This window comes from Anastrepha ludens, chromosome 5 (genome assembly GCF_028408465.1).
Source record: "Anastrepha ludens isolate Willacy chromosome 5, idAnaLude1.1, whole genome shotgun sequence".
NCBI classification, from domain to species: domain Eukaryota; kingdom Metazoa; phylum Arthropoda; class Insecta; order Diptera; family Tephritidae; genus Anastrepha; species Anastrepha ludens.
Genome location: NC_071501.1, coordinates 18,956,644 through 18,979,762, shown reverse-complemented (window position 1 = coordinate 18,979,762; position 23,119 = coordinate 18,956,644). Strand labels below are relative to the sequence as shown.

The 23,119-nt window shown below is 38.7% G+C and overlaps 1 protein-coding gene across 4 annotated transcripts in view; it reads right to left on the bottom strand.

The window, feature by feature from the left end:
- LOC128862972 (uncharacterized) overlaps positions 1-22,671 on the bottom strand; it is a 68,584-nt gene extending 45,913 nt beyond the window's left edge. For all 4 annotated transcript variants that reach the window (XM_054101836.1, XM_054101833.1, XM_054101835.1 and 1 more), the window contains exon 1: positions 20,685-22,671. In XM_054101836.1, the coding sequence (XP_053957811.1) occupies positions 20,685-21,673 (989 nt within the window). In that variant the 5' untranslated portion in view covers positions 21,674-22,671. The remainder of the gene's footprint in view (positions 1-20,684) is intronic.
- Between the last annotated feature and the right edge of the window lie 448 nt (positions 22,672-23,119).

Sequence of the window (23,119 nt, the reverse complement as noted above, 5' to 3'; positions counted from 1 at the left end):
CTGCCATCAATTCAACTTTACATATTCATCTTTTACTTTACTTCACAGGATCATTTCTGTAGTCAGTCTTCATTTATTTGTAGAGCTGTAGCAAACTGTATGTATTCGGTACTGAGTAACGGGTGCGCTCTGTAGTACCGAGTAACGAAACGTTACACACGAATATATTCCGTTACTCGCATTTTTTGTAGTATGAGTTCAGTTCACAACAAGTTCACGACAAAGTTTGAAATTGGAATAAGGTAAGAAAATATTGTTTATAAATTGTTTACACCTATTATTGTTATTATTTTAGAGTATAATTTTACTGGTACAATGGATAAGAAAAGGAGGTTTTTCCACGGAGGCTAAAGACGATAAGGTAAAATGTGATCTTTGCAATTCGTTGTATTCCGTGAAAGGTGGCTCGACTACAAATTTGAAAAAGCATCTCATGAAGAAATACAGACCAACATATGAAACCATCATTCTGTGCTCCGAGTCAAATGCGCTAGCCCTGGAAGGTCCTATACCACCAACTTCAACAAGTGCAGAGTCTAATACTGAAACTAATCTTGTGATTAAAACAAATGAAACCAATTCGAAGCAGACTAATTTAAATGCCTGTATTAAACGTCCAATAGGTGTAGTAAGAGAAAAAAAAATTAATGATATAATTTTTAAAATGATAATAGGACTATGAATAAGTTCGTGCGGTTTTTTTCGAAATTTGAAACTTTATTGACGTAAAATGGTTACAAATTTAATATTCAAAATATTGTCCATCGCTTACTACTACTTTTTCCCATCTTTCTGGCAATTCACGGATTCCCTTTGTGAAAAATTCGGTCGGTTTTGCCGCAATCCACGAATCGATCCATTTTTTGACTTCATCGTAATTACGGAAGTGCTGGTCAGCCAGGCCATGTTGCATCGATCGGAAGAGATAGTAATCGGATGGCGCAAGGTCTGGACTATACGGCGGGTGGGGTAGGACATCCCATTTGAGCGTTTCTAAGTATGTTTTGACCACTTGTGCAACATGTGGCCGAGCATTGTCATGTTGCAAAATAACTTTGTCGTGTCTATCGGCGTATTGCGGCCGTTTTTCTCGCAGTGCTCGGCTCAAACGCATCAATTGTCGTCGGTAGACATCCCCCGTAATCGTTTCATTCGGTTTCAGTAGCTCATAATACACAACACCCAGCTGGTCCCACCAGATACACAGCATAACCTTCAGGCCATGAATATTCTGCGCCGACGTCGATGTTGAAGCATGGCCAGGGTATCCATACGTTGCCCGACGTTTTGGATTGTCGTAATGGACCCACTTTTCATCGCCAGTCACAATTCGATGCAAAAAACCCTTTCTTTTGTGCCGTTGAAGCAGTTGTTCGCATGCCATAAAACGGCGTTCAACGTCTCTTGGCTTCAATTCATACGGCACCCAATGGCCTACCTTTCGGATCATTCCCATGGCTTTTAAACGTTTGGAAATGGTTGATTGATCAACTCCCAAAGTTTTTGCAACCTCTTCTTGCGTTTGAGCCGGATCTTGATCGAGCAATTCCTCCAATTCGGTATCCATGAACTTTGGCGGCGCACCCTCGCGTTCTTCGTCTTCCAAGCCAAAATCACCACTTTTAAAGCGTGCAAACCACTTCTGGCACGTTCGCTCAGATAGAGCATGCTCACCATAAACTTCCACCAAGATACGATGACTTTCGGCTGCTTTTTTCTTCATATTAAAATAATGAAGAAGAATTCCCCGCAAAAACACATTATTTGGCACGAAATTCGACATTTTCAAGTGTGGTAAAAATATTGTTGTTTACGCTTCAAATAAAAAACTTATACTGACGTTTGTGCCTTACGACAGTAGCTCTCCAATGAATGTTTGGAAATGTGGATCGATGGAATAATAATCAAGTTACGCACGAACTTATTCATAGTCCTATTAGTTAAAGACATTCAGCCTTTTTCTGTAGTTGAAGACGCGGGTTTTAAAGATCTTATTAATTACTTAGAACCAATTTATAAAATACCTTCAAGATATATATTAAGCAATACTTTGTTGGGTTCTCACTACTCCGAAGTCCAAAAAAAATTAAAATATTAGAATTGGAGAATGCTAAATATGTATCGATTACCACCGATGGCTGGACTTCAAGAGCAACAACTTCTTACCAAGCTGTAACAGTCCAATATTTATTAAATTGGGAGATTAAGTCTGCATTACTAGGACGTTTTGAATGCCATGAGCGACATACGGCCGAATACATCAAAAATGAGTTGCATAAGTTGCTCTGCTATTGGGACATACAAAACAAAATATTTGTCTGCGTTACAGATAACGCAGCGAACATGAAGGCTGCTATACGATTGGCAAATTATGAGCATTTACCGTATTTTGCTCCTACTCTTAATTTAGTCGTGTGTGCAGGACTCCAGGAATGTGGACTCGCTGAGCTGATAAAAAAAAATAAAAGCTATTGTGGAACATTTCCACAAGAGTCCAATAGTTACCAAAAAACTAATTGCCATGCAGCAACTGAGGCCTAATCAAAAACCATTAAAGCTTAAAATGGACGTAGTGACCAGATGGAACAGTACCCTAGATATGATTGAGAGGATGTATTCACTTTAAGAAACTTTAGAAGCGTCTCTTGGAATCTTACAAAATCCAGTAGAAAATCTTTCAGAAGGCGAATGGCAGACACTGCCAGAAATAATAAAAAATTTTGAAGCCATTCAAAGAACTCACTGAAGAAATGTCTCCAGAAAAAAGGTGACTGTTTCAATGGTCATGGCTTCGACGGAAAGTATGACCAGAATTTCGGTCGGTTTAACTACGACTATAATAACAGATACATGAAAGAAACTGACAAATAAAATACTAACGGAATATAAAAGTTACAGAATTGTTACAGGTACCCTGTGTTATCTAAGCAGCACTATTAGACCCGCGTTTTAAGAAGCTGGTATTTAGGTTTGATATATCAAGTTATGAGTCTGCGAAAGATGCATTGAAAATTGAGCTGCAAAATGATTTCAACTTTCATCAGCAATCTATAGAACCTACTGAATCAACGTTAGCTTTAACTACTAGCAACACTGACGCTGATAACGATCCAATTTGGAAAGATTTTGACGCTGTGGCGGCTCAGTGTCAGCTTCAAACTTTGTAGTTAGCAGCAGTATTATTACTATGAGGCAATATTTAGAGGAAAGAATTATATCTCGAAATGATTGCCCTTTGAAATGGTGGCAAGCACGGGCAATTCTATATCCGGAGCTCTCGAGCTTGGCTGATAAATATTCATCAGTTATGGCTTCTTCTGTACCATCTGAAAGGACTTGGGCCAAATATTAAGCGAGAAGCGCAGCTCTATTCAGCCAAAGAGAATGAAAAAAAAAAAATTTTATTTTTAAATATGAACCAAAGATTCTTGCAATAATTTTTTTTTAATATATTAATAATTTAGTTTATCAAAAATATTTTTTGTTTTGTCAAAAATATGTTTTTATTTAATGTTTAATTTCAGTTCAGGAACGAAAGATTTTTGTTGTTTAAATGTTATTGTCAATAAATAATTTTTGACACCTATTTGTTGCTTTTTCATTATAATTTAGGAGATTCTGCCAATAATTCATTTGCAGTTCTACACTTCCTTGTGACGTCGCAGCGTCATACTGTATGCGTACCATACGACACAACATGTTCGATTCGTTGCGTTATGGATAAGGTATCAAAAGTAACGAGTAACGTAACGATACGATAGTAACGAGTACTCATCGTTATAATAGGACTATGAATAAGTTCGTGCGGTTTTACAACAGATGGCGTAACTTGATTATTATTCCATCGATCCACATTTCCAAACATTCATTGGAGAGCTACTGTCGTAAGGCACAAACGTCAGTATAAGTTTTTTATTTGAAGCGTAAACAACAATATTTTTACCACACTTGAAAATGTCGAATTTCGTGCCAAATAATGTGTTTTTGCGGGGAATTCTTCTTCATTATTTTAATATGAAGAAAAAAGCAGCCGAAAGTCATCGTATCTTGGTGGAAGTTTATGGTGAGCATGCTCTATCTGAGCGAACGTGCCACAAGTGGTTTGCACGCTTTAAAAGTGGTGATTTTGGCTTGGAAGACGAAGAACGCGAGGGTGCGCCGCCAAAGTTCATGGATACCGAATTGGAGGAATTGCTCGATCAAGATCCGGCTCAAACGCAAGAAGAGGTTGCAAAAACTTTGGGAGTTGATCAATCAACCATTTCCAAACGTTTAAAAGCCATGGGAATGATCCGAAAGGTAGGCCATTGGGTGCCGTATGAATTGAAGCCAAGAGACGTTGAACGCCGTTTTATGGCATGCGAACAACTGCTTCAACGGCACAAAAGAAAGGGTTTTTTGCATCGAATTGTGACTGGCGATGAAAAGTGGGTCCATTACGACAATCCAAAACGTCGGGCAACGTATGGATACCCTGGCCATGCTTCAACATCGACGTCGGCGCAGAATATTCATGGCCTGAAGGTTATGCTGTGTATCTGGTGGGACCAGCTGGGTGTTGTGTATTATGAGCTACTGAAACCGAATGAAACGATTACGGGGGATGTCTACCGACGACAATTGATGCGTTTGAGCCGAGCACTGCGAGAAAAACGGCCGCAATACGCCGATAGACACGACAAAGTTATTTTGCAACATGACAATGCTCGGCCACATGTTGCACAAGTGGTCAAAACATACTTAGAAACGCTCAAATGGGATGTCCTACCCCACCCGCCGTATAGTCCAGACCTTGCGCCATCCGATTACTATCTCTTTCGATCGATGCAACATGGCCTGGCTGACCAGCACTTCCGTAATTACGATGAAGTCAAAAAATGGATCGATTCGTGGATTGCGGCAAAACCGACCGAATTTTTCACAAAGGGAATCCGTGAATTGCCAGAAAGATGGGAAAAAGTAGTAGTAAGCGATGGACAATATTTTGAATATTAAATTTGTAACCATTTTACGTCAATAAAGTTTCAAATTTCGAAAAAAAACCGCACGAACTTATTCATAGTCCTTAGTAACGAACATATACGGGTTTGGCTTTTTTTTCGTTACTTTTACACCTCTATTTACTTGCAATACAAAATTAAAGAAGACTATGCATCTTTTTAGCGGGTTCAAAGTTTCAGTGTCGATATATCTATGCGGAGATATGTGCTGATAGACATTTGTGTAAGATAGCTTAGGCTGTTATGCCCCAGTTCTATGATTTTTTCTATTTTTCATTGGTGAAAGACAAAATAGACCCATACGTGTCGAGGGGTAGAGGTAGAGGGAGAATTTATGCCCAACGCACATATGATACAATTTTTGTGCATATCTAATACCTCAGATGAATGGATGCTCCGAATTTACAGTCCGTTTTATCTTAAACCGTTTTATCTCAAAAAAGGGCATATTACAGATATTATTGCTTTGTCTTATTCTCCCATATTTCATTGTCGAAATTTTTTTATTCTGAAAAAATTTGTGTGTATATCCGTCAAAAAACCGCGCATTCCTTGTGATTGTAAGTTTTCACACTTAATTTTTAAAATTTACAATAATTTTAGCTAATTTTTAGTAAAAATATTGCCCCTTCTTTACCACCATCAACCAACTGATTAGACCTTTTCAGTGTGGCTTTAGACCTGGAAAGACTACCATCGTACAAATATTTACAATACGCCAAATCTTGGAAAAGACCCATGAAAGGAGAATCGACACACACCATCTTTTCGTCGACTTCAAAGCTGCATTCGACAGTACGGAAAGGAGTTACCTACTATACCTATATGCCACGATGCCTGAATTTGGTATCCCCGCAAAACTAAAACGACTATGCAAGATGACGTCGCTCAACACCAGCAGCGCCGTCAGAATTGGGAAGGACCTCTCCGAGCCGTTTGATACCAAACGAGGTTTCAGACAGGGTGATTCGCTGTCGTCTGACTTCTTTAACCTGATATTGGAGAGGATCGTACGAGCCGCAGAACTTAATCGCTCAGGCACAATTTTTTATAAGAGCGTACAATTGCTGGCGTATGCCGATGATATTGACATCATCGGCCTTAACAACCGCGCTGTTAGTTCTGCCTTCTCCAAACTGGATAAAGAGGCAAAGCGAATGGGTTTGGTGGTGAACGAGGACAAAACGAAGTACCTCCTGTCTTCAAACAAACAGTCGGCGCACTCGCGTATCGGCACCCACGTCACTGTTGACAGTTATAATTTCGAGGTTGTAAAAGACTTCGTTTATTTAGGAACTAGCATTAGCACCGATAACAATGCTAGCCTGGAAATCCAACGTAGAATCCCACTTACCAACAAGTGCTACTTTGGACTAAGTAGGCAACTGAGCAGTAAAGTCCTCTCTCGACGAACAAACGAACGTATAGCGTAGAAGCTTGGACGATGACAACTTCCGATGAAGCGACGCTTGGAGTGTTCGAGAGAAAGATTTTGCGTAAGATTTTTGGACCCTTGCACGTTGGCAACGGCGAATATCGCAGGCGATGGAAGAAGGAGCTGTATGAGCTTTACGACGACATAGACATAGCGCAGCGAATAAAGATCCAGCGGCTACGTTGGCTGGGTCCCGTCGTCCGAATGGATACAAACGCTCCGGCTCTGAAAGTATTCGATGCGGTACCAGCAGATCGCCGCAAAGGAAGAGGAAGAGCTCCTTTGCGTTGGAAAGATTAGGGGAGAAGGACTTGACTGCACTTGGTGTGTCCAACTGGCACCGGTTAGCACGAGAAAGAAATGACTGAGGCGCTTTGTTAAACTCGGCCATAATCGCGTAAGCGATTATCGCGCCAATTAAGAACAAGAAGAATGTGGCATGAACACTTGAGAAGACATCGTGAGTCTATCTAAACGTAGGGGCAGACCGTCGACATCGAAAACTAACGAAAACATCTATGAAGTGAAAGAAACATTGATCAGTAACCGCAAATTAACCATCAGAGCGCTGACAAAGGACTTAAACATTGATTATTAATCCGTTTAAGGCATTGTAGTTAATGATTTGTATTTGCGCCGGATTGTGGCAAAGTTGGTCCCAAAAGGCCAGAATTTCCTGCGAAAAAGATACCGCATTAATATCACCAAATACATGATTTCCAAGGATGAGTCTGATCCAACATTCATCAAACGTATCCGTAGTGGAAATATGGGCTTATAAGTGCAATATGCAATTCAGTCATCAGTCGAGAAAGTGGAGAGCTCCGAATGAACCAAGATCAAGCTCACAACTTTTATGAATTGCAACGGCACTGTACACCACGAATTTTTGCCAGAAGTTAAGAGGAACTATTATTTACGTGAACTGATTTGCTACAGCCGAAAGGGCGCCCGCTGTAGCCGAAAGAGTTGGTGCATGACATTCGGAATTCAGAGAGAATGTAAGTTCGAATCTCGGTGGAACACCAAAATGAAGAAAAACATTTTTCTAATAGCGGTCGCCCCTAGGCATCCAATGACAAACCTCCGAGTGTATTTCAGCCATGAAAAAGCTCTTCATAAGAAATATTTGCCGATCGTAGTCGGCTTAAAACTGCCCTCCATTTGTGAAACAACATCAAGACGCATGCCACAAATAGGGGGAGAAGTTCGGCCAAACAACCAAAAAGGGTGTAAACGCCAATTATACCAAAAACGAAAGGATTTGTCGAGAATTTGTCATATTGACCATGATATCGCACCGTCATACAGTGCCATCATTATCTCTGAATTTTTTACCAACAACGAAAGGAATATCATTCAACAGCCATTGAGTTCACCTGATATGGCTCTCTGCATTTTTTTTCTGTTTGATCGAGTCAAAAACCACTACGGAGAGCGAGTTTTAATAGCTGAAAGGAGGTAATCGAAAAGCCGAAGACGGCTCTGGTGGCTATACCGCAAATAGTGTTCCAGAAATGTTTCGAGAACTGGATCGATCGCTGGCGTTTTAACAGCCGAAAGGAAGTAATGGAAAAATCAAAGGTGACTCCGATAGCTGTACTGAAAATACTTGAGTGTTCCAGAAATGTTTCGAGAGCTGGATCAAACGCAGACATAAGAGCGTTGCAGTTGATGGGGAATACTTTGAAGGCGATAATATCACTTTTGGGGAATAAAGATGAATTTTGAATTTTCCTGAATATATTTCTTGAATTTTTTGTTCAAGGTGCTTAACGTAATATAAAAATATTTGTGCTAAATACAGAACCAATATAAATAAACTTTTTTTTTAATAAAGTGGCATATGAAAACCATTGTTGCAGTTTTGCTTCTCATTGTAAAAATTTTTGCACCAGCTATCGTGCATAAGGAAGGACAGACAGACTTGGCTTAATCGACTATTCTCATCATTCTGATATTCCCAATAAAATATTCGTATTAGTTATAGAACACATTTCGCAGCAGCGCAGGCTGACAATATAAGTTTCAAAGATTGTTGATACTTTCTGGGTATAAAAATTGTGTAAAGTGATATTAAACTTTTGCGCACGACTAGACGAAGTGGCTATTTCAAACACTATTTTGATTACTTGGACGATTTAGACCACCAGCCGATACTAGTTTACATTAATTATCCTATTTTTAGTCAAGAAGTGCCAGGCTACATGCAAGTGCAAGTAATCAACACCCACAGTAATTAATAAAATGACATACAATTAAAACCGTTCTCATTTTACCAAACAAAAATATTGTAATAAACAATAATCATAATAAATGAGGCTGCTGCCGGCAGTCAGTGCACCAAAAATAGCTTCTTATGTGCACAGGTAAAACAGGTAAAAAAGCAAAGGCATACAAAATAATGAAAATTAAACTTGGCATCTAACCGTGAGCACCCAAACAAAAGTGAATGCTGAGAAATAAAAAAAGCAGCCAAAGAAAAAAGAAAGGATAAAAAACGGAAAAAATAATAAATAATAAATAATAGTGCCAACAAGGTAATATTTACGTTGAACTCGCGTTTACGAGGTTGTGATTTCATTTGCTGCTTGCAGTGTTGGCGGAATAAGAGGTGCTTGCGTTTTTTTGTGTGTTTGTGTGTGTCGTACTTACAGAAACATTCCTACTTAAATATGGATGTGTAATGACAGTGTATAATGACAGAAAATAAATATTTCGTGTATTACTACGATAAAAAAATAAAAACAAAAAAAAACGAAATCGTATTCTCCAATTAATCGCGTTGGCAGGCCAACTGTGAAAGAGCGCAAAGAGGGCCAAACGAAAATCAATTTTAATTAATACGAAAACAATAATAAAAAATTCACGACACGTTATGCATGCCAATTCCGTACACTTGGGGTGCATGCCAGGAGATCACAAACATGCGGCCTAGGCTAGAAAGCTGGCTTTGTGTGGTTGTGTGTGTGAGTGTGTGGATACGTGCATATGATGTCTTGTAACATATGCCTGCAAGGCTCGTACAAATGTGCATATGACAAATAAGACTTGCATGCCAGAAGCAAATTGTATGACGCACAGTGCAGCGAAGAAGGACAAAACAAAATGGAGTAAAAAAAAATAAGTTAAAATAAGAAAAGGAAAAATAATAAAAAATAAATATAAAAGGAATAATAAAGGAAAAATAATAAAAAAAATAAAAAAGTAAAAAAAAAAAAAAAATAAAAAAAAAAATATAAAAATAATAAAGAAAAGTACTAAATTAAAAAAAAAGAAAAAATAAATAAAAATATTAAATAAAAGAAAAATAAAATGTTTAAAAAGAAACAAAAGTAAAACAAAAATAATTTAAAAGCAAAAAATAATAATAGGAAATAAAAAAAGAAAAATAAAAAATTTTTAAAATGTAAATATAAATAAAAGAAATAAAAATATTAAATAAAAAAATTAAAATATTAAATGAAACAAATTTAAATACGAATTAAAATTGTGAGCCAAAAGTTAGAAAGGTTAACCGAGCAGTGTTTCGAGAGTTTGGCAATGAATTCATTAAAGAAAAAAAAAATTGTTATAAAAAAAAAAAAAAAAATTTTATTAAGAAATAAAAAATTATATAAAAAAATAAACATATAAAATAAAAAAATAAATTAAAAAAATAAATATTTAACTAGTTAGAAAGATTAATCGAGCAGTGTTTCGAGTGTTTGAGAGTTTGGCAATGAATTCATTAAAGAAAAAAAATTGTTATAAAAAAAATTAATTATGTAAATAAGAAATAAAAAAAAAACAAAAATAAAAAAAATGTATATAAAAAATAAAAATATTAAATAAAAAAATAAATAAAAAAATTAAATATTTAACTAGTTAGAAAGGTTAATCCAATCTATCGGTCTAGCCAGAAGTCGACTCACTCTTCTAGGCTCTCCAACAATTGACAATCTTTCAGTACTCTCGAACCTGAAAATCGAATCTCTCATCAAATTCTCGAAACGAATTAATATCTTTGACCAAAATCTACAATAAAAATCTCGGTTAGGTGGGGAAATCATATAACATAATGAGCTCTAGGGCAACACAACGGACCCAACTTGCGGTCTATGTGGCACTCCGATGCGGGGTCTCCCTTAAACCAACCATATAAACAAATAAAAATATTAAATAAAAAAAATAAATATTTAAATACGAATTAAATTCGCGATCTAAAAGTTAGAAAGGTTAATCGAGCCGTGTTTCGAGTATTTAGCTAGGAATTCATTAAAGAAAAAAAAAATATAAAAAATAAAATAAATTATAATAAAAAAAAATTGAAAAAAGAAATAAAAATAAAAAATAAAAGTAATAAATTTAAAAAAATAAATAAAAAAATTCAAAAATTAAATATGAATTAAAATTGCGTGCCAAAAGTTAGAAAGGTTAACCGAGCGGTGTTTCAAGAGTTTGTCAATGAATTCATTAAAGATTCTATTAAAGCAACAAGCCGGTAAGGTTAAGAATATAATTTATTATATTTTGCAAGAAGCTCGCAGAATGTTCCAATCTTCAAAGGCAGGTACATTTCCGCAAATTTTTTTCTTATCACATGCACGAGGGGTAGCTGATAAGTGCGCGGTGAGAGAAAACAGTGGCTTTAATTTTTTTATTTTTTATTATAATCCTACTTAAGTGAAATACACTTTTCACATCGCGCATGTAAATCCTTACATTCACTGAGAAATATTCTTTATAGTATTTAAAAATTGGTTTTGTACGATTGCTTTCATTTTAGTTTCGTCTGAAAATATTAATCTGCTTAGATCCTTTTTTTTTTAACTGATTAACTGGAAAAAGTTACTGGGAGCAAGGTCCGGTCTAAAGGTAGGTATCCACTAGTTGTTACTCTTCCGTCACAGCTCTCTATTCACTGAATGTCGACGTATAGTTCTCCTCTTATCTGCAATATTTTAATTCTTCTATTGGTTGGATCGATAAATTCTTGACTTTTAGGGCATTTTCTTTGGTCACTGCCATCACTGGTTGTTTCAATAGGTCCACGTAGCCGAACGAATTATTTTACCACTGTTCTTACCACCTTGATCAAAAAGTTCTCACAATATATTCAGAAAATTAAAAAAAAGTTTATTCCACTTTCCATCAATTGTAACGTACTTATGGTATTTCAGCGTGTAATTCAGCTCTGGAAACATTTCTGGAACTCTCAGTGTCGTCTTCGATTTTCCATTACCTCTTCTGGCTGTTAAAATGCGTTCCCCATAGTGGACTCGATCAAACAGAAACAAATCTTATCTAATCTCTTGGATGGTATTCGTTCGTTCTTGGTCAAATTCCATGGATGACGATAGCACTGCGTTATCATTGGTGCAAAATCCATTAGTTCTTTTCTCACAAATACTTTCAGTTTTGGTGAATTGCTTCACGTAAACGTCCAAATAATAGTCCTAATTAGCTGCCCGACCTTCTGACAAAAATGCATGGTATACAATACCGTGATATTCCCAAAAAATCATCAGCATCGCTTTCCTTTTTGACTGAAAGCGACGTCGGTTTTTTGGTCTTAGTTCATCTGGAGTTTGCCCCTCACTCGGTTGATGCCTAGATTACGTGTCGTACTCATAAACTCACGACTCGTTTTCAGAAACGATGCGTTTAATGAATGTTGGAAATCACGTCTTTTGCGATACCAACGCGGATGGTTAATTTGCGGTTAGTGACCAACTTTTCTTTCACTTTATTAATGTTGTCATCAGTTTTCGATGTCGACGGCCTGTCGCTCCTTTTGCCATCTTTGATGGATTCACGATCTCTTCGGAAGTCTTCTTTAGAATATCATTACCGAAACAGTTTCCCAGCATTTCTTAGGTTTCTGCCCCATTAAATCAATTTTTTAGCGAAACATTTAATACAAACTTGTTGTTGCAAATCCAAATCCATTTTTAAAACTGTAAAAGATTGAAAACATGTGCATAGGTAGATTTACTTAATCATAAAATTTTAGTAGAAATGTTAATCGCAGTTGTGGCAACCTAGCACAAAAAAAAACATAATTAAAATCAGTTGATTTAGAGTGTCACCTTGCGGTTATGCTGGCCTCTTTTTGATTAAGGTGGCATGTGGACTTGCAGAATCTTCCTTGCAGAAACTGATGACACATCTTCAACAACTTTTTTCCGCGAACTTCCCGTTTTGCCAAGAACTTTAATCACAGTGAAAATTTCCAATTTACCAAGGGGTAGAAAATTTGACGTAATTTTCGCCAATAGTTGAGTGATGAGCTGAATTTCTGCTCAGTGATAATTGTGAAGCTTCGGAGAAATAAGATAATGCAGGTATCAATTCCAGGAAGTTCAGCTGAATATTTGATCACACCGGACATATGGAACTGCAGAAAATGGTTTCATTGGTTTTTCGTGATAACTCCCTTTAATCAGCCTCCTTTGAGGAGTGGAGGCGCTCTATAAATATGTTCCGCCTTCGCAGAGATTTTTATGAGGCTTTTCAAGCAGTTATGTTGAGATTTTCCATTTGTAAATATGGGGTAGATTGAAAAGAAAATAAGGGAAATATGAAAACAATACAGTAGATGGTATTTCTAAGTAATCTGAGTGCTGTTTTTTGAATGTTAAATATTTTCCAAAATAACCTCCACCAATGCTTCTTTAATTTTTGTCAAGGGTAAACATTTCCTGCATCACAATTTGTTCGAAGTTCTCAATCTAACACTTTTTTCTAGCCAAAACAGTTGCGACCGTCGCCAACGTGAAAAGGTCCAAAAATCTCCCACAGAATCTTTCTATCAAACATTCCAAGCGTCGCCTCATCGGATGTTGTGATCGTCCAAGCTTCTGCGCCATACGTTAGGTCGAGCATGATGAGAACCTTGTAGAGTGTTAGTTTTGTTCGTCTTTTACAACCTCGAAATTATATCTGTCAATAGTGATATGCGCGTGCACCGACTGTTTGTTTGATGACAGGAAGTACTTCGTTTTGTCTTCGTTCACCACCAGACCCATTCGCTTTGCCTCTTTATGAAGTTTGGAGAAGGCAGAACTAACAGCGCGGTTGTTAAGGCCGATACTGTCAATATCATCGGCATACGCCACCAATTGTATGCCCTATAAAAATTGTGCCTGAGCGATTAAGTTCTGCGGCTCGTACGATGCTCTCCAACATCAGGTTAAAGAAGTCCCACGACAGCTAGTCAACCTGTCTGAAACCTCGTTTGCTATCAAATGGCTAGCGGCGCTGCTGGTATTGACCAACGTCATCTTGCATAGTCGTATTAGTTTTGTGGGGATACCAAATTCAGACATCGCGGCATACAGATAACTCCTCTTCGTACTGTCGAATGCAGCTTTCAAATCGAAGAAAAAATGGTGTGTGCCTTACCAGCTACTCGCCGCCATGTTTGAATAGCTCAGCCGGCAGTCCGTCGGCGCTTGCGGCTTCGTTGTTCAGTAGCGTTATCGCTATTCTCACCTCGTCATGGTCTGGGGAAAAAGAAATCCATTATTTTTGCGTAAAATTCAGAACTCTATTTAAGACATTTCGGATTGTTCGATTTGGGTCAAATATGCCCCGTTTTGTTGTATAATTTGTTAACATTTTAAAGGTAGCTTCATACTGGAAGCTATGCTCGTTATTGACGACCAACTCAATCTTCTTGGTATCAAAAAGGTGGTAATCGCTTGGTGTTAGATCCGGACTTTATGGTAAATGGATTAAAACTTCCCAATTAAGCTCTCGGAGTTTTTCGGCAAGTCACTATAGACGTGAGTGGCCTTACGTTGCCCTGATAGAACACAACACCTTTTCTGTTGGCCAATTTTAACCGTTTCTGGACAAGTGCTGGCTTCAAATGGTCAGTTATTGACAGTAGAGATTTGAATTTAGTGTTTGATCATACGAAAGCCACTCATAACAAATTATTCCTTTCAAGTCCGACCAAATGCACAGTAGAACCTCCCTGGCCGTTAGTCCTGGTTTCACCATCGTTTGAGCTACTTCATCACGCTTTGACCACGATGTGCGAAAACACACTATTGCCGTATGTGACCCATTTCACATCCCCAGTCACCATCCATTTGAGAAATGGGTCGATTTCGTTCCATTTGGCTTAGGCTTCGTAGATGGGAATCCGATCCAAAATGTTTTTTGGTGTTAATTGGTGAGGCACCCAAACATCGTTCACCTTTTTGAGTCCAGCTTTGCGCAAATGGTTTAAAACTGTTTTATGGTCGATCTTTAGCTCCTAGGCAATGCTACGACTATTTACATGCCACTCAACTTCGATTATTTATGTGATTTTATCGACATTTTCGAAGTTATCGAATTTTTTTTTAACACCAAAAATGCTTGACGTATTGACGAAACTAAAATTGCACAGAAATAGCTTTTACAGTATAGGTACCATAAACATCATTCACAATTTCAGCGGCCTCGCTTGCATTCTCGCCTTTATCTAAGAAAAAAGAATGTAAAATGTACCGAATCTTCTCTTTGTTGACTTCCATTATTAACACCCTGCAATTCACAACTGAATGGAATAAACAAAACACAGCAAAATAATTTTTTTAGTGTGAAATGTCATCTTGACAACGAGCATAAACTTTAAATTTTTTGATCTATACTTTACAAGATATCGACCACTACAGCTATCTATCCAGAAAATAATGGATTTCTTTTTCTCCAAACAATATTTAATATTAATTACCTTTATCTAAAAAAAATTAGTTTCGAAGAAAATTACTTCGAGCTTGTTTTGACCCACTAGGTGGCGCTGGAAATATCTACTTAAGGGGTTAGGGGTAGTCAAAATTTTCAAAAAATTTGATTCTTTTTTTGTATTTTCTTAAAGTATAATATCTTAAAAATATTATGTGAAAATTTGAAGTGAATCCGACAAATACTTTTCGAGTTATTCTACCATTAACAAAGGGAGCTCGGGCACTCCGGCGCTCGATTGCAAAACTTTAAATGCGTTTTTCTCAAAACTATGTTTTTTGAACTGGTGATCACTGTAACTTAAAAACCACTTCGTAGATTTCAATCAAATTTATAAGGTTTCTGAAAAACATAAAAAACTCGTGCCTGATCGAAGGATTTTTTTTCAAAAATCTCGTTTTTTTTAAACAATTGTCGGTTTTTTTCTCGAAAATCTCAAAAATATATCCTGAGGCCGCCATATTGTTAATTTTGAAGAAAAAGTATCGATCAGGCACAAGATTATCTATTAATAAAAATAATTTCTTTTGTCCGATTGATGTTAGATAAATCTCCAAGGACTTGTGATGATCAAACCCAGGGACTTCTAGAAAAACGGACTCCACACGAACAGCGATAACTTTTACTTTTATTGAAATTTTGCTTAAGTCAAGTCGAAGCATGATGTATTAATGCTATGTAGCAAAAAAAAAGTGCGTGTTGCATAGTACACATAACAGAAGTGAAACTTTCAAGGCAGACAAAGAAAGAGGGAGAGACCCGAGAGAAAATGAGAGAGAGAGAGAAAGAATATGTATCTAAATAAATTCACAACATTTGCAGAGAATACAAATAGACATAATTTACAAAAAACGAAGAAGGGTCGACCGGTGTAGGTAAACGCCGGACACAAGCCGTGACAACAACGCGCACTACTCCGAGCGTTTATCACCCGCACCCGCACATTCCAGGACTACAGCAACGCAAGGCAATACCAATAAATCCGACGTCGGAATGGATATCATTTTATAGTACGCACAAGCACTACAAGCACTAGCCAGGAAACGGAAATAAGCGTCAAAAAGTAGGCAGCCAAAAAAAAAACGCCAAAAAAATTGGGTCCAAAAAACGCCTCAAACCGTAGGCAGCAAGGAAATATAACGCCAATAAGTAGGCACCAATAATATAATATAGATTACTACAAGATTACTCCAACAAACAATCTCCAAAAAGTAGGCATTGTTATTTCTCACTAGAAATTAGCAATCACAAGGGAAAACTCAGGAAAAATAGCCTTAAGTGTATCTAAGATATATATAAGGTATAGCTCACTCTTTCTTGTTCCTCTACATTATATCTTTTTTCTCTCTCGCGGAACGGAAATGCCCAAAACGTTGCATAGCCTTGAAATTTTACTCTCCATTCTTGCTCGTCCATCGACTCTTAAGAAGTTTCATCGCCTCTACGTAGTTTGGTCTACTTATTTATCCAGTAATATTTTTAGTCTCAATTTCAAGCAAAACAGACACTGTGCTTCGCCGCTTATTGTGTGCATGTCATTTCAGCGTAATTTCGTACACACACACACACATACATGCATTACCAGTAAATGCAAGTATGGGGTTCATGTCACTTTTCCATGTAATCTTGTGCATATGTATGCGAGTGTGCATGTTGTGTAGTGCGGGCCACTGTGCCACATCGGACACACGTGACCTTATTTTAGCTTGCAATCAGTGGGTGCGCAAGTGCCATAAGCACAACAACGAACGGAAAATGGGCGCCGAACTGAAGCAAGAAAAACCAAATAGCAAAATGTAGAATCAGAAAAACATGCTTGCATAGCTGGGCATGCACATAAATGGGTATAAATTAGGGATGCCAATCTTTTAGATTTTTGCGATCTTGGGATTTTCGGGATCAGTCACGAGATTTTTATAGTCATTATATTGCAAGAATATAATTCGAAAAAAAAAAATAATAATAAATAATTGGGTTTTTTATTTAAAGTGAAAATTTTTTCCATTTCTTACTGTTTATATATTTTTGAGATCTTCAAGCAGTAAATAATAAAAAAAAGCAAAGGATGAAAGTGAACTTTGTGTGCATCTGGTACCGTAATTTAAATATATCGAAAATAGTTCGATGCAAAAAAAAAAACTTTCGAAGTAAATAAATATATTTTGTACCAGATATATACCTATGAAATGAGACTTTCAGCTATTTGCCCATAGATGTCGCCAGGAGCATTTTTAAGCCTTCCCAAATGTCTTGTTTTTTTTCGTCTGTCATCTGTCAACAATATTCAGTTCATTGTTTGTTACGTTTCATAAAACAATGCATCTTTGTCGCTCTTAAAAATGTCGAATTTCGTGCCTTCAAACTACGATTTGCGGGCATCGTTGATTTTCTGTTATCAATTGAAGCAAAACGCTTCTCAAGCTCATCAAATGCTTATAGAAACTTATGGTGGAAATGCTCTAAGTAGAGCACAGTCCTTCAGGTGGTTTGAAAAATTCCGAAGTGGTGATTTTAACGTGGAGAACGAGGACCGTAGCCGGCCACCGAAAAAGTTTGAGGACGCCGAATTGCAAGCATTGTTGGATGAAGATGATGGTCAAACGCATGAAATGATGGCAGAGCAGTTGGGAGTGACCCAAAAAGCCATTTCCAAACGACATGGGCATGATTTTAAAGGTCGGAAGATGGGTGCCGCATGAACTGACTGAAAGGCAGCAAGAGAACCGAAAAACCACTTGTGAAATGCTGCTCTCCCGGTTCAAAAGGAATTCTTTTTTGCATCGAATCGTTACGGGTGATGAATAATGGGTGTATTTCTCCAATCCCAAGCGTAAACGGTCGTATGGTGCGCCCGGCCACAATCCAAAAACAATGGCCAAACCAAATCGCTTCGGCCGCAAGGCAATGCTGTGTGTTTTCTGGGTTCAGCGTGGTATGATTTGGTACGAGCTATTAAAACCAGGTGAAACAGTTGACGGTACACGCTACCAACGACAATTGTCCGATTTGAACAGCGCTATACACCGAAAACGCCCAGAATATGCCGATCGGCGTCACAAAGTAGTTTTTCTTGAAGACAATGCCCCGCCACATCGAGCAAGAGCGACCCGGGAATTGGTGGAGACGTACGATTGGGAACCGTTGGTGTATGCGGCTTACTCACCAGTCTTGGCGCCTTCCGATTATCATTTGTTTGCATCGATGGGCCACGCACTTTCCGAGCAACGAAGAAGCCAAAAAATGGCTCGATGATTGGTTTGCGGCCAAAGACGGCCAAGTTTTTTGCGCGGCATCCACAAATTGCCTGAGAGATGGGGAAAATGTGTCGCTAGCGATGGCTATTATTTTGAAGATTAAATTTGAATTAATTTTTTGTTAATAAACGTTTGAAATTGAAAAAAGTCTCATTTCATAGGTGTTTGAGTCCCGCTTAATTTACGCGTAAAAAGCTGAAAGTAGTAGGCTTCAATTCGTTTTGTGAAAATAAATTCAGCTAGGTCTATATAACTTTTCACAACAGCAGCACACATAAATATATATTATTTTTTATATTTAAAAAAAAAAAAATTTCAAATTTAGAAGAAGAAATATTGGGTAGTCGAAAAAGTCTTTTCGTATTTTGTCAATAGATGTCGTTGGAGTCATCTATCTCCAGTGCTACCAATCACATTGTGTCATATAATAGGGTTTTAGAAAGGTGACATTTTAAGCTTCATTTAACCAAAAAAAATTAAATTCGGAGCAGTTAAAAAAAAGTTATAGCTGTTCAAAAATGAGTGAAAATAATGAAGAAATTCGCTATATTTTGACATTTTTGTATAAAAAAGGGAAGAAAGCCACGCAAGCCACCAATGAAACTTGTGAAGTTTACGGAGACGATGCTGTATCAGTTCGTGTAGCACAACAATGGTTCGCTCACTTCCGTTCTGGAAATTTCGATGTGAAAGATGCATCTCGTTCCGGTCGACCTATCGTTGAAAACGTCAATGAAATTATGGAAAATTTTGGCCAGGACCATCACACAAGCTGCCATGACATCGCCAAGGCACTAAACATTCATCATCAAACGGTTTTGAACCATTTAAAAAAGGCTGGTTACAAAAAGAAGCTCGATGTTCGGGTACCACATAAATTGTCTGTGAAAAATTTAATGGACCGAATTAATATCTGCGATTCTTTGCTGAAACGAAATGAAATCGAACCATTTCTGAAGCGAATGGTAACAGGAGACGAAAAGGGGATCAAATACGACAATAATGTGAAAAAAAGATCATGATGCAAGGGTGGTGAAACTCAACAAATGGTCGCAAAGCCAGGATTGACGCCTCGAAAGATTATCCTGTGTGTTTGGTGGGATTGGAAAGAATTCATACACTATGAGCTGCTTCAGCCTGCTCGAACGATTGATTCTACACTTTACTGTCAACAACTGATGAGATTGTAGCAAGCAATCGAAAAAAAAACGGCCAGAACTGATCAGCAGAAAGGGCGTCGTCTCTCATCAGGACAACGCTAGGCCACACACATCTTTGATGACTCGGCAAAAACTGGGAGAGCTTGGCTGGGAAGTTTTGATGCATTCACCATATAGCCCTGACCTCGCACCATCGGACTGCCATTTGTTTCGGTCAATGCAGAACTCCCTTAATGGAGTAAAGTTGGCTTCAAGAGAATCCTGTGAAAATTACTTGTCGCAGTTTTTCGCCGAGAAACCACAAAAGTTTTACCCTGATGGAATAATGTCTCTAGAAGAACAATGGCAAAAGGTGGTCGACCAAAATGGTACATATTTGGTTTAATAAGGTTCATTATAAATATAAAAAAAAAATAAGTTGAAGTTTGATTAGAAATACGAAAAGACTTTTTCGACTACCCATATTTGCCATGGAAGGGGATGTGTCTGTTTCCGTTTCATATGCTTCGCAAAAATTTTAAAATCCCTAAAATTTCGGGATCCCGAAATTCGGGAATTATCATCCCTGGTACAAATGTATGCTGGAGCTTTAGTGACTGTGTATAGGCATACAAAAGACCAGAAAAGTAAAGTAAAAAGTGAAACTTTATCGTTGTTCATTCTTCTTCTGCCCATGTTTGGGTGTGTGAATTTTTCAAACTGGCACGAAATTATGCAAACTCCGCAGTGAGTGTGTGTGTGTAGTGCGGGTTTGTTTTTAAAGTGCTCGTGCAGCACAAAAACTCTGTCATCTACACGCTTCTGTGTGCGTGTGTGTGTGCGAATATGCCAAAACTTTCGCCGCTATTGAGTTGCCTCTTGCTATTTTTGCTGCTGCTGCTGCTGCTTCTGCAATTTCATTCGTGCTTTGGCACTTGAAAGTGTCGAATTTTTTGCGATGCGTTCGATTTTGCTGCAATCTCATTTCTCTTTCGCTATCTACACTAATACGCCTTTAAATTTTTTCTACATAGTTTCCATTAAAATTCGAATGGCACTGCAGGCATTTACTCACATCCATACATACACACACACACATATACACACTAATATTTCTTGCTCGCACAATACTCACTTGAAATCTTTTTGTAGGTCAGCATTGCTGCTGGCACTGGATCCATCCTCACTCCCGCCAATGGCACCATTCGTTGCCGCACCACCGCCAGCGCCGCCACCATTGCCACCCACCGCACCGACCAACTCCTCATCGGCCAATTCGCCGCTGCTACCGAGCGCGCCAATACCGCCATTGCAGGCGCCAGTATAACCGCCTCCCCCAGGTGACTGGTGATTGCTGGCGCCGGTATTGTTGGACTCATCCGCAGTTCCTGCGCCATCGCTATCGGTCGGCTGTGCAAGCGTTTTGCTGCGACTTTGCATTTGGTGCGAACGCTTGGAGTTTTGCTGCTGAAAGCGGCGCTGCTTTTGACGTTGCTTTTGGCTCTGCGCATAGCTGAGCTGATTTTGCAGCGGACTGTGGCTGCTGGGAGGATACAGATTCTGTTGGCTCTGACTAAGCCCGTGGCTGTGGCTATGACTTGAATGCTGAAACTGATTGTTACTCTGGCTAAGCGCGCCGCTAAGATGACACTGACTCTGGCTCTGACTCGGCGGCGGTGGATAGTGATTTTGCGGCAATGATTTTGGTTGGTACTGTGGCGGCGGTGGTAGCGGTAGCTGTGACGAATGCTGCGTGTAATACGGCTGTGACGCTTGATGTTGGTGATGCTGTGGCGCTTGCAAGCGTAACGGTGTTTGCGTCTGTGTGTGTGATTGCTGTGACTGCGACTGCGTCTGGGAGTGTGAGTGCGTCTGCGACTGCGTTGTTGCTTGCGTTTGAGTCGGCGTACAAACGATTGCCGGCGCGCCTGCTTGTGTTGGCTGCTGCTGGTTATGCTCCTGACTGCTGCCATTCGAAAGCACGGCGTTCGGCGGCTGTGGCATGTCCAGCGCCAACAATTGGCGCAGCAGTTGCAGCTCATCTTTGTAGGTGAATTCGTCTAGTTTGATGCGCTCCAATTGGAATCGTATTAAATCACTAAGGGCCAGCAGCGAAGAGGCCATAATTTCCACTTATGGTTTTTTAACATTAACACCGCTTCCAACGATACCACCGCTCCACCTCACTACCGCACCGCAAACAACGCGTGCGCTGCGCAATACCAAGTCACAGTTGATAATAGTAACAACAATAACAACAATAGCTGCGTTAACAAAACAAAATTACTCTAATTACTAATAATTTAGCAATGACTTGTGTTGTTGTGTTAGTAGGGCGAAATGCTAACTATTCGGTTCGACAGAACAACAACAACAATAAAGCCAGCAGCAACGGCACACCAACCGAATGGACGGCGATTGACTTGTGCGTACTGATGTTGTTTTTCCTTTCCCTTTTCGCTATATTGGATGCGCGGGGTGGAACGCAGCCGAACTGGTATTTGTAGTAAAAATCGAAAGCTGGCTTATGGAAATGGAAAATCGAAGTTGAATATTAATTTGAATACATTCGCTTGATTATTGCTACGCAGAATTTTTCGTTCCACTTTTCGCGGTGGCAATTTTTCTTTTCACACTTCTTGCTAACTTCACACTTACGCACTACTACCGCTTTTATTGCCACCAGGCTCACGCAAGCTGGCACTCGTTTGCCAGCAAAAAAGAAAAAAGAACTCCCGTTTCCCGTTACTCGTTAACCGTGTCGCGTAACGCGTTACCGTCTCCTCAAGCTTCAGCTAAAACTTAGCACTTTTTGCTTCCGCTGCTGCTGCTGCTGCTGCTCCGCTTGCTGCTTTTGCTGGCATTGGTGGCACCGCTGGTGCTCCTCTACTTTGCTAAATCGTTGCCACAAATACATTCACGTTTGATTTTTCTATTTCATTTAGCTTAATAGCTTAAATTTTATAAATTTTAATATTCTTTGGCTTAGCTTAGGGAATAATTAAACAAAATTGATTGCTTTTCTGTGAAAACGTTGCGCTCGTATTGATTTTTAACATTTCGCCAGTGAAAAACTCGGCCACTTTGCGCTGTGTATTTGCGACGACGTTTTGCACTGAGTGACTGTTTAACTGCGAATGTGGCTGTGTACGATGCCAGCAAACGAGCGAAGAATCAACGAGTAAACGAGCGGCCGACAAGTGAGCGAATCAAGTCAAAGGAGGCCGAATAACTGGCCGAGGCACAGTGGTTGGTCTTCAAGAATGATAGATTACAAAATTGCGGCTTTTTAAGTGCCGTGACGTTGGTACAGAAAATAAACGAACAAAAAGAAGAGGAAGAGTGAGCGAAGGTTTGTTTATTTTTTGCCCTGACGTCCCTCAACGTCGTGCCGAGACGTTGGTACAGAAAATAAACGAACAAAAAGAACAGGAAGAGTAAGTGAATTTCGGTTTTGTGACAAGTCCGAACAGAAAACTGTTAAAATTTCTACTAAAACTTGGAAGGAAAGACGTTCCGTTGATGGTCGGTATTATTAAAGGACACAACCCATGGGGTTAGCATATTTGG